We start from the raw sequence: 17,865 nt of genomic DNA on the forward strand, positions 1-17,865 counted from the left end.
CTGGAGCCCCATCTTGCTTAAACCAAATCCGGTCCTGAACATAATGTGCAGGCAACGTTTCCAACATTTCATTTAGTCTATTTTGGTTAAATTCCAAGTACATTTCACCTGTGAGATGTCCATGAAAAAAATGCGGTTCAATGACATAATTCCCAATAATCCCTGCCCAAATATTAATAGACCATCTGTGGTGAGTTTTACGTATAAAGAAAGGATTGCTGGTATCATAATAATGAAACTTGTGCCTGTTATTATGAAAAGTTTTTTCCGAAAAAAGTACCAAATTTAAAAAAAAACAGATTGCTGCATCATATTTTGTGCCCATTGACAAAAGTCGTCTGTCATAATCTTGCGGCTGTAATTCATGCAACAGTTGATTATGGTAAGGATGAAAATGTTCACTTCGAAGCATTCGTGTAATGGAACTTACATTAATTCCAACCGGTAATTCTCTAGCAAGTTGTCTAGTACTTCTTTGGGGCGTCTCAATTACACTCAAAGCTACCATAATTTTATTTTCTTCGTTTGTAGCTGGTTTTACCCGTTCATGTTTTTCATACGTAACACTTCCTGTCCTTTCGAATCTTTCTTCAAGTTTCTCCATCCTAAATAGTTTAAATATCCTAAAAATACGAATTACGTGACGACGCCGTAATGAAATTTCAAAAATGAGGTATTAGTGTAATATCTTGTTAATGGTATTCCGTCTGAAAAAAATACATATTTTTCCGTAACTTATTTTTGACGCACCCTGTATATGTAAAATTATTTTTAGTTTGTAGATTTTTGTCAATGTTTTAACCATGTCATATAAGTTTTTTTCTACTCGGTATAGTTTAGGCGCTATTTTAGCCGTACACCTTGCTGACGCACCCTGTATATCATAACATCCTCCAAAAATAAGCTTTAATGTGAATTTCACTATTTTTTGAAAATACGCTCGCACACGTCTATTAATATTTTTTGGTGTCTCATGTTGCCGTGGTCAATACCAATTTTCCTATTTTAAATGGAACACCCTATATTTGATTACATTTTTGGATTCTACACAAAATTATAAATATTTTGATATATCACATGCCATACTTTTATTCAACAGTTTCTAAGATACGCGGTTTTGTAAATTGCTGTTTTTATGAATTTAAAAGCCTCTAAAACTTATTCTTCTAAAAATAGAAAAAAACGAATTTCATTTTTCTGTTCTTACTTTTTAATTCCTTTTTTGTTAAAACATAAAAAATATGATACATGTCGAAAAAAATCAATATCCCTAAAATTATAAATGAAACTAAAAGAATTAAATATTTTAATTATTTTATTAAGTGTTCAAAATTCTCACCATTCACTTCTTGGCAGAATGCTACTCTATTTAAAAACTCATCCAAAACATTGCTAAGAGTATTTCCAATAATTTAACTAATTTCATATCTCATTACTCATATATTACAAAAATTAAATTGTTACATACATGTTTATATTATACAAAAATTTTTATGTTTACTATTGTAATTATATTAGGTACCTAGAAAACCTAATTTCTGTATGTATCATAATAACCATAATACTATGAGTTTAACAATAAAAACTAACTGAATAAATATTAAAATAAGATATAGTTGTGCACCATTTGCTCAAACTCATAACAAAACTTAATTAGCTTGGTAATTGAATTTAAAAAAAAGTTTTATTACTTTGAATTAAAAAAAACGATTTAGAATAATGTTGAAATTTTTTCAAAATTATCAGCTATGAAAGTGATACATTTCTTATTAAAAGCTTTTCTGTTCCCTGTCATCCTTACTGTTGGCGGCAAAATGTTGTATATTTTTACACTAAAGTAGTGAAATGACCTTAGGTTTAGGTTGGTACTACTATTGGGAATCTGTAAGTTTCCTTCAACATTAAACCTGGTAGAATAAGAATGACTAACATGTACACCTATTTCAAGATTTTCGTATATAAAAGAACAAACACTAAAATATATAAAGATCGAATTGCCAGTAGTATTCTTTCACTGTAAAGTAGGTATGTTGGAAACTCTTTATCCTTTCTAAAAATAATTTTAAGAATGTAATTTTGGATTGTCTTTGGAAGGTTTTAATGCATTTTCGTAAGAACTTCCCCATACTATTATAGCATATCTCAGTAAAGACTCTACAAGAGTTTTCTAAACACATATGTTCTCTTAGTAGCTCTCTAGAGTTTTCTAAACACAGTTGTTCGTTTAGAATATGGAAATTCTAAACCATATAAAATTTCCGAATTAATTTTCTAATGTTATTAGTTAATCTTAACACATGTTGTTTCCACTTGAGGTTCTGGTCGATGACTATGCCTAAATATTTAGTAAATTGTACATCCCTTATTTCATTCTCAAATCCATTTACCTGGATGCTATTAAAATTAGGACGATTGGCATTTGTTAGGGAGAAAGCTATGTAGTTGGTTTTGTCAACATTTAATGTATGTTTGAAAGAGTCTAGCCAATTTTTGATTAATCTTAAACCTAAAGATGTTTTTTCACGCACCTCCTCTCAAGTTTCACCCACAAAAATGACCACAGCATCGTCAGCATAAGAAACCACCATATAATTTTCAAGTAAGATACCTGTTAACGAATTTATGTATACTAAGAAAAGTAATGGCCCAAGAACGTGATATTCCTATCAGCATCTCTGAGGGATCATTATAGATATTATTAATCTGTTTCTGTATGTCATCTGTTTTCAGCCCGCCAGATAACTCTTAAAAACTTCTAACACAACCCCTCTGACACCATAAATATTTAGGACATTAAGAAGTGAGGTACCGTGTCAAAAGCCTTCCCTAGATCAAGAAATGTTGCAAGACACTTTTTATCTTTATCGAGGTGTTTCATTATGGTTCTTGTGACCAGGAGTATAGTGTCCGAAGTACTAATACCTGTGCGGAATCCGAATTGGTTTTTAGATAAAATGTTATTATCGTACAAGAATTTAGAAAGTCTTTCTTTTAGGCATTTTTGAAAAAATTTGGTTAAATTTCTAATCACACTAATTGGATGAAAATTTGTAATTTTTGATCTTTCACCAGCTTTATAGATGGGAGTAACAACTGAGGTTTTAAATCATTCAGGGACAGTGCCTAATGTAAATATAAGATTGATTATATGTATTAATGGATTAATCATATACAGGTGAAATTTTTTTATGATTTCAGTTTGTATTCCATTATAACCAGGCGAACAGTTGTTTTTGAGTGAATTTTTATGTTCAATAACTTCATTTCTACAAACAGGAGTTAAAAACATTGAGTTCTATCTATACTTTAGTTTGAAAATATTGCTTTGAGATTTTATTTTACTGGCCATAGTTTTTCCCTACATTAACAAAAAATTGGTTGCAGTATTCAGCCATCTGTTTTTTGTCAGTAAAGGGCTGATTATTATCATACTGATCATCTATGTTTCCAGATTGCTCCTTAGTTTCATTAACTGCATTTGAAATGATCCGGTATATATCCTTTTGAAATCATGTTGATCAGAATTTATTTGGGCTTTGTAATAGTTAAACTTTTGTTTAGCAATTATTTTATATAGTTTTTGAAGGTGGTAGACAATGGTACAGTGAAAACATCTTGTCGGACTTGCATTGTCTTATTTATTTATTGTAACACGACGTTTCGGTTGGTAAGTATCTCCAACCGTTATCAAGTGTAAACTGAAAGCAAACTACTATTCTATAGGCTTATATACTAGATGTGTGCAGCGATATGGAAGGGGGGGGAAGGGAGGGAAAGTCATCCGTGAAAAAGAGTTGGAGGGGGGAAGGACACGCGTCTCTCTAGATCCTACACTGTCCTGAGAGTAGAGGCTTACAGATGTTGGGTATATCGACGCTTGGCTGGCTGAAGATCCTCTGATTCTGTGAAATGAAAGCTGCCTCTACGAACTTCCTCTTCCGCCAGTGCTGTTCCTTGTGCAGAATCTTGGCTTCTGACCAATGGATATTGTGTCCATTATGCCACGCGTGCTCTGCTATCCCGGATTTGGAAACCTCTCCTCTTTGGGTCCAGCTGCGATGTTCCTTCGCTCTGATTTCTAGGGGGCGCTTCGTTTCACCTATGTATGAGTCACCGCACTCACATGGGATCCGGTAGACGCAATTTTTTGGTATCCACCATGCCATCTGGTTTGGTCTTTGAAACCACGCTTCTGATAGTGGTGCTAGATCTAAAGGCAGTTCTAATATTGTACTTGCTGGCAATGCGTCGGATTTGTTCCGATGTACCCCTAATGTAAGGTATGGGTAGAAGCCTGGTTGTCGTGGTGGCCTCGTCTCTGATTTGATTTGGACGCGTCCTTTGGATGGTCCTACTTATTAGCTTCTTTGGATATCCATTCTGTTGTAGGTCTTTGTAGATGGTATCCACTTCAGTCTTGAGATCCTCGTCGTTTCTACAGATGGTTCGAGCTCTATTGTAGAGGGATCTTATTATGCCTACTTTGGTGGTTGCAGGATGGTTGGACTCATAGTGCAGATACTGGCCCGTGTGTGTTGGTTTTCTATAAACTGAAGTTCGTAGATTTCCGCCGACCTTTTTAACGAGAACATCTAGAAAAGGTAGAGCTGAGTCCTTTTCTGTCTCCATCGTGAACTTGATTGTTGGTCTGAAACTGTTGAGGTGAAGCAGAAACTCCTGAAGTGCTTTTTCCTCTTTGTCCCAGATGATGAAGGTGTCGTCCACATATCGAAGCCAGAGCTTCGGTTTGTACCGGGAGGCATCTATTGCATGTTCCTCAAACCATTCCATGAAGATGTTTGCTATTACTGGGGAAAGAGCTGAACCCATCGGAAGTCCTTCGTCTTGGGCGTAGAATCTATCCTTGACCTGAAAGTAAGAATTACGAAGACAGATCTCCAAAAGTTCCATCACCCCGTCCAGAGGCAGTGTGGTCCGAGTTGAGAAAGCTGTATCCTTGCTTAGTTTGTCTCGGATGATGTTAAGAGACTCTCCTATGGGTACATTGGTGTAGAGACTTTCGACATCAAAACTCACCAATCTGTCATTGGTCTCGACTTCGATCCCTCCAAGAAGGTCTACAAAGTGGGCAGAGTTTCGCACGAAAGACGCTGCATTTCCCTGGATCGGTCTAATGATCTCCAAAAGGAATTTCGAGAGTTCTGATGTCGGCGAATTTCTAGAGCTCGTGATGGGCCGCAGAGGCATTTGCTCCTTATGAATCTTGGGTAGTCCGTATAGGTGTGGAGGTTTGCTATAATGTGGTGTCAGCCTAAAGCGTACCGCATCCGACAATGTTGAGGAGTATTTTTTAAGTGCTCTGTAAATTCGACCTTCTATGGTTGTCGTTGGATCCTTAGATAGTAGCCTGTATTCGCCTTTGTTCAAAACTTCCTCAACCTTGTTTTCGTAGGTTTCCAGGTCCATAATCACAGTTGCATTGCCCTTATCTGCAGGAAGAATTTTGATGTTCTTTTCACTTCTGAGGTTCCTGAGAGCTGTTTCCTCTTCTTTGCTGATGTTCTGCAAAGGTTTCTGTTTTTTAAGTGAGTCTAGAGCAACCCTTACCTCGTGTCGAAATTCATCGGCCACAGGACGTGGTAGGTGGATTGATTCTACTGAAGACACTATGTCTATAAAGGATGGTTTTGAGGATATAGCGAAGTTTAGTCCTCTGTTTAACACCTTCTGTTCAGCATCGGTAAGGGTTCTTTTTGACACATTAATGATGGTGGCGGGGAGGTTAGAGGTTGGTGCTGGTTGAGTCCTGTTGGTTCGTCTGGATTTAAGGTTTTGGAGTTTTGAAAGGTGGCTTGCTCTTAGCTTTTCTCTTAGTTTTTGGCAAGTGAAGTCTATTTTGTCAAAGATTGGTTGATAGTCTTCCTCCAATGTAACTTCTTTGATTCCTTCGAATCGCTGAATGCATTCGATTTCTATTTTTGCTTTCTTCCAACGGTGGTAGCTAAGTTGAGATCGCAGCAGCTCCATACTAGCACGTTCAAGAATACGTTCTGATCTTCTACCTGGTATAGCGGTTTTGAGACGTAGACCAGTAGGAATGACATTGGCGTCTCTTGTCTCTCGCAGGAAGCTGATGTGTTCCTCCTCCTTGGTCATCTTTATCTTGGTTTTCTCAAAGCCTCTAAATAGGTTGCTGGTTCCGGGTCCGTACCGGTTATCCAATCTGTTTTTGAAGGTGGTAGACAATGGTACAGTGAAAACATCTTGTCGGACTTGCATTGTCTTATTTATTTATTGTAACACGACGTTTCGGTTGTTAAGTATCTCCAACCGTTATCAAGTGTAAACTGAAAGCAAACTACTATTCTATAGGCTTATATACTAGATGTGTGCAGCGATATGGAAGGGGGGGGGAGGGAGGGAAAGTCATCCGTGAAAAAGAGTTGGAGGGGGGAAGGACACGCGTCTCTCTAGATCCTACACTGTCCTGAGAGTAGAGGCTTCCAGATGTTGGGTATAAGAGCCTCTACTCTCAGGACAGTGTAGGATCTAGAGAGACGCGTGTCCTTCCCCCCTCCAACTCTTTTTCACGGATGACTTTCCCTCCCTTCCCCCCCCTTCCATATCGCTGCACACATCTAGTATATAAGCCTATAGAATAGTAGTTTGCTTTCAGTTTACAGTTGATAACGGTTGGAGATACTTACCAACCGAAACGTCGTGTTACAATAAATAAATAAGACAATGCAAGTCCGACAAGATGTTTTCATATTTTATATAGATTGTTTCTATAATTTATATAAACACTCTTATTTTCCAAATTGTTATTCTTTAAAAGTTTTTTTCATTGTATCACGTTTTCTCAGTGCTAAGATAAGGCCTGTGGTAATCCGCGGTTTAAGTTTTTTCTGCTCGGTGTAGTAATCTGTTTTTTGGTTAGTCGCTTTTTCCACAAATAATGCAATTTTATTCGTAAAATTTTGTGTTGCTGCCTCACCGTTATTTGTTTCCAAAACCTCTCCCCAGCTTTTCCCTTTAAGTAGATCTTCAAACTTTCCAGGGTCTAATGTTGAGGTAATCCTTAAATTTTAGATCATCTTAATTGCGCGGCTTCTCTTTATAAGCTTTGGATTTTAATTACCTCCGAAAGCAAAAGATCCAGGGGCGTGAGATCTGGGGATCGTGCAGGCCATTCCGTAGGACCCCTTCTACCAATCCACTGCTCGGGAAATACCGCATTCAAATATTCGCGTACATGATGAGCAAAATGAGATCGGGCACCATCCTGTCGAAACCAAATAAATCTATTTAGCATATTAAGCAGATTTGGATTTGGAAAAGAACTTGTGAGAGTTGAAATTAAGTAATTTTGAAGAAATTCAAAATATCGGTCTCCGGTAAAAATTATTTAAAATCCATGCCCAAATATTTCATCTTTGCGGATATTGTATATGATTTCCTTTCATCCAATCGCGATTATTCGTGCTCCAATACCTACAATTTTGCTTATTTACCGTACCATTTAACAAAACGTGGCATCATCACTAAATAGTATCTGTCCATGCAGCAATGGATTTAAGTTACACAACAGAACAAACAGAGATTGTTATGTGTATTTGATTGTTTATGATTATTTGGTTAATTGATGTGTCTATTCAATACTGACATTGCTAATACGGTGCAATATACGAGGTGTAGCTTCGGTGACAATACGTAATATAGAAAATAAGATGAGTAATACTTACAGGTACGCCGGGCTTAAATTTACGAAAATAAGACAAGAGAATTTTTCATAACAAATATTTTATATAATCATACCAAAAGATGGTTTAGTATTTTAGATCCTGTGCCTTTTTTTGGCCTATTTTTTCAAGCTTCTAATAAAATATTCAATCTTGTATTTTCATTACTTTTTGGCCGACCTGGCGGTATACGATTTGTTACGGTACTTCTTGTAGTGGGCCTTTCCGGATATTTTGCATTAACCAAATTACAAGCTTCTTCTTAAGTTCTTTGTTTATCTCCGTATCCAATAAAAATTAAAATTTCAATTCGTTGGGTTTCATTTTAAAGAACCATATTTACTTTAAATACGCACTGACACAAATCATATTTAACAATATACTTAACAGGACAATATATCTCTTATCCCTTAAGTAACGCTTATTTTTTTATTAGATACTTAAACAATTTTAATGTATTTGTTCCATATTTTTTGACATGTATCATATTTTGTATGTTTTCAGAAAAAAGGAATTAAAAATTAAGAACAGAAAAGTGCAATCCGTTTTTTTCTATTTTTAGTAGAATAAGTTTTAAAGTCATAAAAACAGCAATTTTCAAAACCGCGTATCTTAGTAACTAAACTTTCGATTTCAGCTCTAAAAAAATCTTATATAAATATAAATAAATAAACAATTACATACAAATCAACTTAACGTTATATTGATAAATAAACAACAAACAAAGATTCAAAAGTTTTCCAAACAAAGACCACCCAAAATGCGATTCTACACTTTTAATCAAGACAAATCAGAACCTAAAAAATTAATATACATACATACTACACTTATACTTAAATTAAGATGTAAGAATTCAAAAAGATAGTTTATTGGTTTTCAATTTCACTTTGACCTAACATGGTGTATTGGAAAATATTGTTTTTACTGATCGAAGTTAAAAATTGCAAATTTCTAGTTCAGATGATCTAGCAGGTCTCTGATCTTGTTCGTACTAGTGATTTTCATAAATCTTTTGTTTTTTCCTTAATATTCCCGAATCATTCGATATAAAATTTGCATCTGAGTATATAGATATTCATTGAAATATATTATCCATAGAACACAGCCTCTAAGGTTGCATGTGTTTGGGTTAATTCCTTTTTTTAAGATACTAAGTTTTCCAGTATGATTCAAACGCTTATCCACAATTTGCGCACTATCCTGTTTTCCATTATATATTATATATAACAATTTTGAATGTGATTATAGACAAATATCAAACTGGATATAAACTTATAACGGGACACTATTTTAGTGACATATAAGGAGGACATAAGCATTTGTTCTTTCTCCATTACAGAGTGTTAACGTATGTAATTAATTAACGTATTCAGATTAAACACGAGGGTATTTATGGGTGAAAACGAACCCTAAACTAAGTTCTACTGTACTTATTACAGGGCACTTTATTGTACATTTAATTTATTCAAAGAATCAGAAAACTTCAAGGATGGTGTTTTGTTATACATGTTTTTGTTTATTGGTTTCTTTAAAGGAAATTGGTAGAAAATAAGAGAAGAAAGATACTTAAGGGACGACTACTAAAAGGAGCCAAATTGAAGGTTACTGCTTTTAATAAAAAACTACCACAACTTTTCACTTATTGGTAGATTTTCATAGCAATGGCTATTTTAAAGAAATTTAACACCAATTTACTTGTTTTACATTAGTACCAACTTGTATTTACACATCGAACTATGAATTCGGGCCATTCAGTTATAAGCAAAATATAGGTAATATCTATAGACATTTCTTAATTTATTACTTGCTTGATCATACTTTCTTACAGACATTTTTCCAAAACTCTTTGAAGCTTTGAGTAATGCTGACGGCGCCCATTGAAAATTTAGATTTCAATTTTTTTATATCCATACAAAGCTAAGCAAAAGTTAGTGTGCAAATTGTTCTGATGAACATGCTGTTTATTACCTAAAATTTTCGATTGTTAAAACATATTATGAAAATTTAAATACGTTAATTATTCTCATCGTTTTTGTACTGTTTTGCCCGTATTTCGTAGTTTAAGTTGATTATTTAAGTTTATCAAAGGCTCTACTTACATTTAGTTACTTACATTACATTAAGTACCTTCAAGTATTTTTACATTGGACTCAAATGTCCCTAAATAGTTGACTGAAAATATTAATAACTAAAATTTTAACATAAAAAAGTACAAATTTAAGCTCCACATCTGACCAACCTAATAAAAGTGTTCTGATTTCAGATTTGTGTACCAAAACACTTGCTTACCACTAACAGAAGTAATAATATTTACAACTGCGTGGAAGTCAAGTGTTTTCTACCTAATTACTTCAATAATCAGAGTCCCTCTATCCCTTAACAACGTTAAAACTAAACATCAATTTTTAGCACAAATGGAACTTCCTCAAAAGTGCGAATGGCTAGACGAGATCATTTTCCCAGAACTTAATGAAGAGGAATCCAGAAAGAAGGTTAAGGAGTACAACGAGGACGCCAACAAGAAGGGTTACTTCAAGAGATGGACGCCATCAGTTAGAAACAACAGAGGTCAGTAAAAACATTTTATTAATAAATTAACAATTGAACATGAAGCATCATTAAGCAAAATGCATAAATGTCAAAGGAATGCTGAATCCCATAAGACCGTTGTGTTCCGTTTTTGACTTTGTCGGAATTCGAGTTTGGAGTTCGATAAATAACAGAAGCAACGTTTTTTCACAATGGCTGCAGAGTATGTAGAAACAAGTAGTCATCATCCAAGGAATTACTGCTCATCTTGTTTAAGTAATTTCTAACAGACCGAGACTCAACCACGAGCATGTGGCATAATAGTCCACCTTAAAACTCGTTTAGTGTTTTCAAAGACTTACTCAAGGGTTGCTCAAGGGCTATACAGGGTGTTATTTAAGTACGTGGCCAAAATCTAGGAGGTGATTCTATGAGTAATTTCAAGATGCAAAGTTCAGAAACATAGGTCCAGAAATGCTTCATTTTCAAGATACAGGGTGTCAAACTGTTTTAAAAATCGTTTTTTTTTTTTACTAAATATCTTAATAAGATTTCAGTCGATCTTGTTCAAATTTAACAGTGATATTAAGGGCAATAAGAGACTAATTTAGCCGCAATTAGATTAAAATTATTATATCCAGTTGCGTCTCGGAAGACACCCTAACCAATATTTTTGCGTCTCGGAAGACACCCTAACCAATATTTTTGACAAAAAAATTATTGCGCCACAGACTTTTTTCAATGTTTTTATTTGTTTCGCATTAAGTAGCTAAAAATACAACTTTTTTGTCTCCTGAGTTTCTTACACATCTCTCTTCGTTTGCGAGATAAAAAATTAAAAGCACATTATTGCATGTCCCCGGGAAAATAACATAATAAAATATTAGAACCACCAAACTAAACAAGCAATGAAGACAAATTAACATAAAATAATCGCATAATGTAATAATTTATAACAGCAATGTTTCAAAAGTAACAAAAAATAAGATGCCATGGAATGCCATGGAAGGAAAAACAATTACTATTCAAAAAAATCTGACTTTGACATAACTTACTTAAAACCGTGCGTAAGTGAAGTAAAGTGTTTTGACGAGTATTAAGCTAATAAAATTACTAATATTGGAAAATGGTTCAATTTACAAACACAGAAATAGCCGATATGCATTTTGTTTATGGAATGGCTGAATTCTAGAGCGGCTAGGCGCATTTATTAAAAAGGATACCCTCATCGCATTATACGAAATAGATAAAGATTTGTGACTATACATCAAAGGCTGTGCGAATCAGGCACATTTCAAATGTCGGCTGCTGTAATTGGGAGACCTGCCACAGTAAGAACAGTGGAGATTAAGGAAGCGGTTTCACATGAAGGTGAGCGTAGCCCCGATACAACTACATGCAAAATTACAGAACAATTAAATATTTCTCACTTTACTGTATGTAACAACAGGTAGCGTTTGCAAGATTTCTATCACGTATTTTATTTACCGATGAAGCATGTTTTTTCCCGAAATATAATTATGGACTTTCACAATAATCATATCTGGGCTCAAGAATGGGAATATTTTGCGGTTACAGAAGTTAATTTTCAGCAACAGTTTTCCGTGAATGTTTGGGTTGGTATTATAAATGATTATATGTAAATGATTTATGAATCTCATTGGACCCCATTTTTTACCCCCGAGATTAAATGGTCAAGAATATCGTAATTTTACCTGGACTATTAGAAAATGTCCCGCTGGATGTAAGAGGAGTAATGTGGGTTATGCATGATGGGGCTTCACCTCACTTCAGCATAGTATCTCGCCAATTTTTGGATGCAACTTTTGGAAAAAACTGGATCGGGCGCTCACGTTCACAGTCATGGCCACCCAGGTTACCGGATTTAAATCCGTTAGATTTTTTTCTTTAGGGGCATTTAAAGTCCCTCATTTATAAAACTCCAGTTAACACTGAAGAATTAACTCAGCCAATTAATTAACCCAACGGAGACGGGATTCATGTGATCAGATAAGACATACGCCGGAAATATTTCAACGAGTTCGGCAATCAATGTTAAGACGAGCTAATGTTTGTATTGAGGTTGAAGGAGGGCATTTTCAGCAACTATTATAAGTCTTGTGTTATTTATTGTTACATTTTTTTATTGAAATAAAAGTTTAAAGGTAAATCTAAAAATAGGTTTATTTAAATTTGAACAAAGTCGACTGAAAGCTTATTAAGATATTTAGGAAAAACCTATTTTTAAAAAAAAGTTGTGGGTAAAAAAAGGGTGTCAACCCTGTATCTTGAAATTGAAGCATTTATGGAGTTATGTTTATGTGAACTTTTCATCTTGAAATTACTCATAGAATCACCTCCTGGAGTTGGCCTGGCTTGGCCACGTACTTAAATAACACCCTGTATAGGAGAGCTGATTCGACAGACTTAAAAATGTATATATGAATATCTGTAATTGTGATTAACTGTTGATATCTTTTATAAATAAATACATTTTTTAGGCGGACGTTTTCCAAGAGGATCCCGAGGTGGTAGAGGAGGAAGTGGTTTCGGGGGTCGTTTCGACCGATACCCCGCTGGTCCTGCTTGGGGCCGACCAGGACCGTGGGGACGCCCCGGGGGTCCGCCTGCTATGAGGGGAGCACCAAGGGGCGCCCCGATACGAGGCGGTATGCGCGGCACGTCCCAACAAGTTTGGCAGCCAAGAGGTCAGTGATAATTGAACCGCTAACAAGAAACAAAAGCTGAATTTTTCATTTAAATAGATCAATCTTCAAGAGGGGGCCAACAGTCTAGAGGAGCGCAGCAGTCGAGAGGCTCTTCAGCCAATCAAAGAGGCGGATCTAGAGGGACGCAGGGCTACGGTAACTCTCGCCAGAATCCATGGCAAAATAGCAATAACAGTGGTGGAGGATACAATAGTTGGGGATCTGGAAATTCTAGGGGCTCAGGTGAGTACCTCAGTATATTGGTCTAGTGTTGCATTACAAAACATAGTAACATAATTCAAAATAATCATCCATTATTCTCAAAGAGACTTAAGTATATGAACAAAGGGGAGGAGAAAGTAAACTCAAAGTCCAAGTCTCATAATCAAGCGTCTATTTAAAGGTTACGCGTTTCGCCGCATTAGGCCATCATCAGACCTAAGTAAAATTAACAAAATTAAATAATACGGAGCAGAACGCTAATTAACAGAAAAGACATACCTATCTAAATACAAAAAACTGCACACTGACTCACACTAACATAAAAATAAAATAAAATAAGTTTATACCATCGTGTATTGTTATTGACTAAAATATGAATTTTAAAACGCCAAATATCATATCCAGTAAATTTTTTACGTATTATTTTATAAAGAATGAAAACAAATACAATTATGAAAGGAAAAAAATACAAAAAGGTTTTTCAAAACATAGGGATCGAACCAGAGACCATTGGATCTAAAGTCCGAAGCATATACCTTGTCGCCAAACCGGGGTAATGATGTAGCATGCGAGTAATTACGTTATATGAGACAAGATTAAATTTTTTTTTTTATTGGTGATTATTGAAAATGAGATTAGGTTCGAAATTGAAGATATCATTGACACAATTTAATATTGGGGTTCTCTTAGCTCTTGTAATCTCCAGCTTTTCGAGGAGATCTAGTTTTTTACCCTTTCCACACTCATGTAATATAGTTACATCATCCGACACCGAAAAGTTATGACCAGTCGATAAAAGGTGATTTGCAAAGGCTGACTTTGTTTCTTTAATATCGGTGTCCTTACAATTGTTGAAAAGACTTATATGTTCTTTCACCCTAGTGGAAATTCTTCTACCAGACTGACCAACATACACAGCGGAACACTCACACAATTCAAAGAATACACCCCAGATTTTAAAGTTTGCTCCATTTTATCCTTTGTGTTTATCAAGTGCTTTTTCAAAGTGTTTGCAGTTTTAAAAGCTATTGAAAGATTAAGATTATTTTTAAAGAGTTTTGCAGTTGGAGAGATATTGAACCAAAAAATGTTAAAGATCTGAATTTGTTAAGATTTAAAGAATTGGAATGTAAGATGTGGTATGAGAATTTATATTTATTCATGTATATGAAAAAAAGTTTATTATTTATGGTAGAAAGTGGAAAACCGTTATTAACTGCAAGCTGCTTTATTATGTTAAATTCTTTATAAAAAGATTCCTTGGATAGAGGAAGGGTGAACATCCTATATAATAAAGAGTTAAATGAAGCAAACTTGTGGGTATGTGGTGAGTTAGAAGTGAATTGTATGATGTTGTCAGTTGTGGATGGTTTCCTGTATATATCGAATTCATTTTATTATTATTCCTGGTTAACAAGAGGTCTAAGAAAGGCAAACTTTTGTTGTGCTTCTTTTCTAAGGTAAATGAAATTCTACTATGTAGACTGTTTGTAAAATTTAAGAAGGTGGACAGTTGATCGTCATTGCCTCCCAAAACAATAGAAATGTCGTCCACATATCGTTTATATGCTATTATATGATCGGCGAAAGAACTGTTCATAATTTTGCACTCCAAGTTGTTCATAAAAACTTCACTTAAAAAAGGGGAAAGGCATGATCCCATGGCTCAGCCAGCCTTCTGTGTATACATTTTGCCATTGAATTTAAAAAAGTTTTGATCTAAAACAGTTTTTAGTAGGCAAATTAAGTCTGAAGAAATCAGTCTGGGAAGATTAGAATTTGCTAGTAAAGATTCCATTAGTTCAATGCAGTCAGTGGGTGGTATACTGGGAAAAAGATTTTTCACATCTAAGGAAATTAACATTGCATTGTCTGGTATATATATGCCTTTTAAAAAATTAGCAAATTCGACGGAATTCTTAGTGGAAAAACAACTTCGAAAGCCTGTTACCTCTCTCAAAACCCCATTCAATCATGAAGAAAGTTTATAGCAAGGAGAATCCACAAAAGATACCACTGGTCTAATTGGCTGTCCTTCTTTATTAACTTTAGGTAGCCCGTAAAGGAGAGGAGTTCTAGGGTTCATAGGATAAAGAGCCTCCTTTCTAATATTAAAAAACTCCAAGGTTAATAAAGATCTATCGAGATAGAAGACAGTAATAGATCAATTAACCTTGCTAATTATAATAATAATAATAATAATCTTTATTTATTTAGCATCAATGCTACATTAATAATACAATAAGAGAAATAAGAAAAGTATTTAACGTGTAAGTTACAAATCGTATAAGGCAAAAAAAAATTTATATATCACAAACAATAACGACATATTAAATTAAAAACAAATATAATAAAACAGTTAAAATGTAGCTAGAACATATTTACTTAATATCCTTTTTGACTGATTTAGGTTATCAGTTTTTAATGTCTGCGGGTAGTTTATTAAACTCCAACAGGCCCTTGTTAAAAATAGAGTTCAACATTTGTGTGCCATTACATCTATTTTGTAATAAAAAATCTGTACAGTTCCTGATAATATAATTATGTACATCTAAATAATGTTAGTTTATTACAAATGTACTCAGGTACAAGATTTCTTGTAGCTTTAAGAAGTATAAACAGACATTAAACATAATTTTCTGTCTGACAGACATCATACGTAAAAAAACATATAAAATTTTCGTTAGTCACATTTGAAGATGCCACAGATGACTTTGAGTATCTCAGTTTTAAATTTACGTTAAATAAAAAAAATATACTTGTTACAAACTTATACAAGCCTCCTTCTACGAATACATCTAGGTTTCTTGATTTTTTTGAGGACATGTTAAGTGTCTCTGTACCATATTTTGATAGTGTAATTCTTTTTGGTGACTTTAATATCGACTTATTAAAACAAACTACAATTACTCAAGAATTTAAAAATACTTTAGAAACGTTTAATCTTTGTCAGAAAATAATGGATCCAACTGGAATAAATATTTCCTCAAATACATCTACCCTTTTGGATCTAATAATAATTAGTGATAACCTTGAATACATGAATGCCAAATCTGTATACATGCCAGAGAGTGTAACTGATCATAACCTAACATATATAGAGCTAAATATTCCTAAATATCAAGCATATAAAAAAGTTATAAAATATCGTGACTATGCAAAAACTAATACCATAGCTTTTAAAAATGAGGCAGAACAACTCCCGTGGCATGATATATATTATACTTATAATATTAGTGAAAAAATTGCAATACTAAAAAATAATATTACTTACTTAATTAATAAATATGCACCTTTTAAAACTACAATATTACAAGAGAAACCTTTTACTCCCTGGATCACGAGCAATATAAAATTTTTAATGAAACTTAGAGATAAGGCACGTCACAAATATTTAAAACTCCTGGGAATTTAAATTACTACAGACAGCTTCGAAATTTCACTAAACATGCCATAAGTAGAGAGAAAACGGCATATTTCAAACAATTTTCCTTAAAAAAAGGTAAAGATTTTTGGAATACCGCTAAAAAACTTAATTTTACAAAAACTATAAACAATCCTCTACCAGAAGCACTAAATAATACAGTAGACCTAAACTCATTTTTTTCTAACTCCGTGGCTTTTACAAAATCAACCTCAAATGAAAAAATTGACTTCTACAAAAATAATAAACTAAATGTTAATCAGGAAGAGTTTTATATCAATTTAATTGATGAGGAAAAAACTGCGAATATTATAAAAAACATTGGAAGTAATGCAATGGGGGTTGATGAAATTTGTATTAAAGATTTAAATATATGTCTTCCTTATTGTTTAGAGGCTTTAGTTAATATTATTAATAGTTGTATTTTGCAGAAAATTTATCCTGGTGAATGGAAACAAGCTATTCTTATTCCTTTACCTACAATTTCCTCCCCTGAAGAATTTAAAGACATAAGACCAATAAGCATTTTACCAGTTATATCAAAAATATTAGAACGTCACATTTATAATGAACTCTCTAAATATTTATATAATTTTAAAATAATTCCTGATTGTCAGTCGGGATTTCGAAAGTCTTTTAGTACTACAACAAGTCTCATAAGCCTTATTAATGATATTAGAATTAAAGAAGACAAAAAACAGATAACTTGCTTAACCCTACTTGATTTTAGTAAAGCATTCGATACCATTGATCATAAATTACTATTACCTAAATTACACTATTTTGGGTTGTCAACAAATGCCATTATATTTTTCCAATCTTATCTTGAGGGTCGGTCTCACTGCGTTCGGGTAATCAAAAAGTCAAACTATGAGTTCTCCAACTTCTTGCCTCTTACCATGGGTGTTCCACAGGGATCCATATTAGGACCGTTGCTATTTTCTCTCTATGTGGCTGATGGAAAAGTGTCTACAAAATTCAAAACTCCAACAGTATGCTGACGATTCCCAGGTATATATTGCTTTTGATACTCCAGGTCTGCATGAGGCGCAAAATAAAATAAATACTGATCTACAGAGCTTGGCCGTGTTTACTGAGAATCATAACTTAAAACTTAATGCATTAAAATCGTGTGTAATGTTTGTAACACATAACAAGAGTCGGCTGCAAGAGGTTTCAAACAGATTTAAAGTAGTTGTTAATGGCGAGTCTGTTCCAGTTGTAACTGAAAAACGTAATTTAGGTGTAGTTATTGATTTAAATCTTAACTTTACTTCCC

At 34.1% G+C, this 17,865-nt stretch overlaps 1 protein-coding gene across 4 annotated transcripts in view; it reads left to right on the forward strand.

The window, feature by feature from the left end:
* The window catches only part of LOC126734634 (heterogeneous nuclear ribonucleoprotein U-like protein 1), a 54,585-nt gene that overhangs the window by 31,219 nt on the left and 5,501 nt on the right, over window positions 1-17,865 (forward strand). For all 4 annotated transcript variants that reach the window (XM_050438338.1, XM_050438332.1, XM_050438343.1 and 1 more), the window contains exons 10-12: window positions 10,113-10,271; window positions 12,734-12,940; window positions 12,998-13,183. In XM_050438338.1, coding sequence (XP_050294295.1) covers window positions 10,113-10,271; window positions 12,734-12,940; window positions 12,998-13,183 — 552 coding nt within the window. The remainder of the gene's footprint in view (window positions 1-10,112; window positions 10,272-12,733; window positions 12,941-12,997; window positions 13,184-17,865) is intronic.

The sequence above is a fragment of the Anthonomus grandis genome, chromosome 1 (genome assembly GCF_022605725.1).
Source record: "Anthonomus grandis grandis chromosome 1, icAntGran1.3, whole genome shotgun sequence".
NCBI classification, from domain to species: Eukaryota; Metazoa; Arthropoda; class Insecta; order Coleoptera; family Curculionidae; genus Anthonomus; species Anthonomus grandis.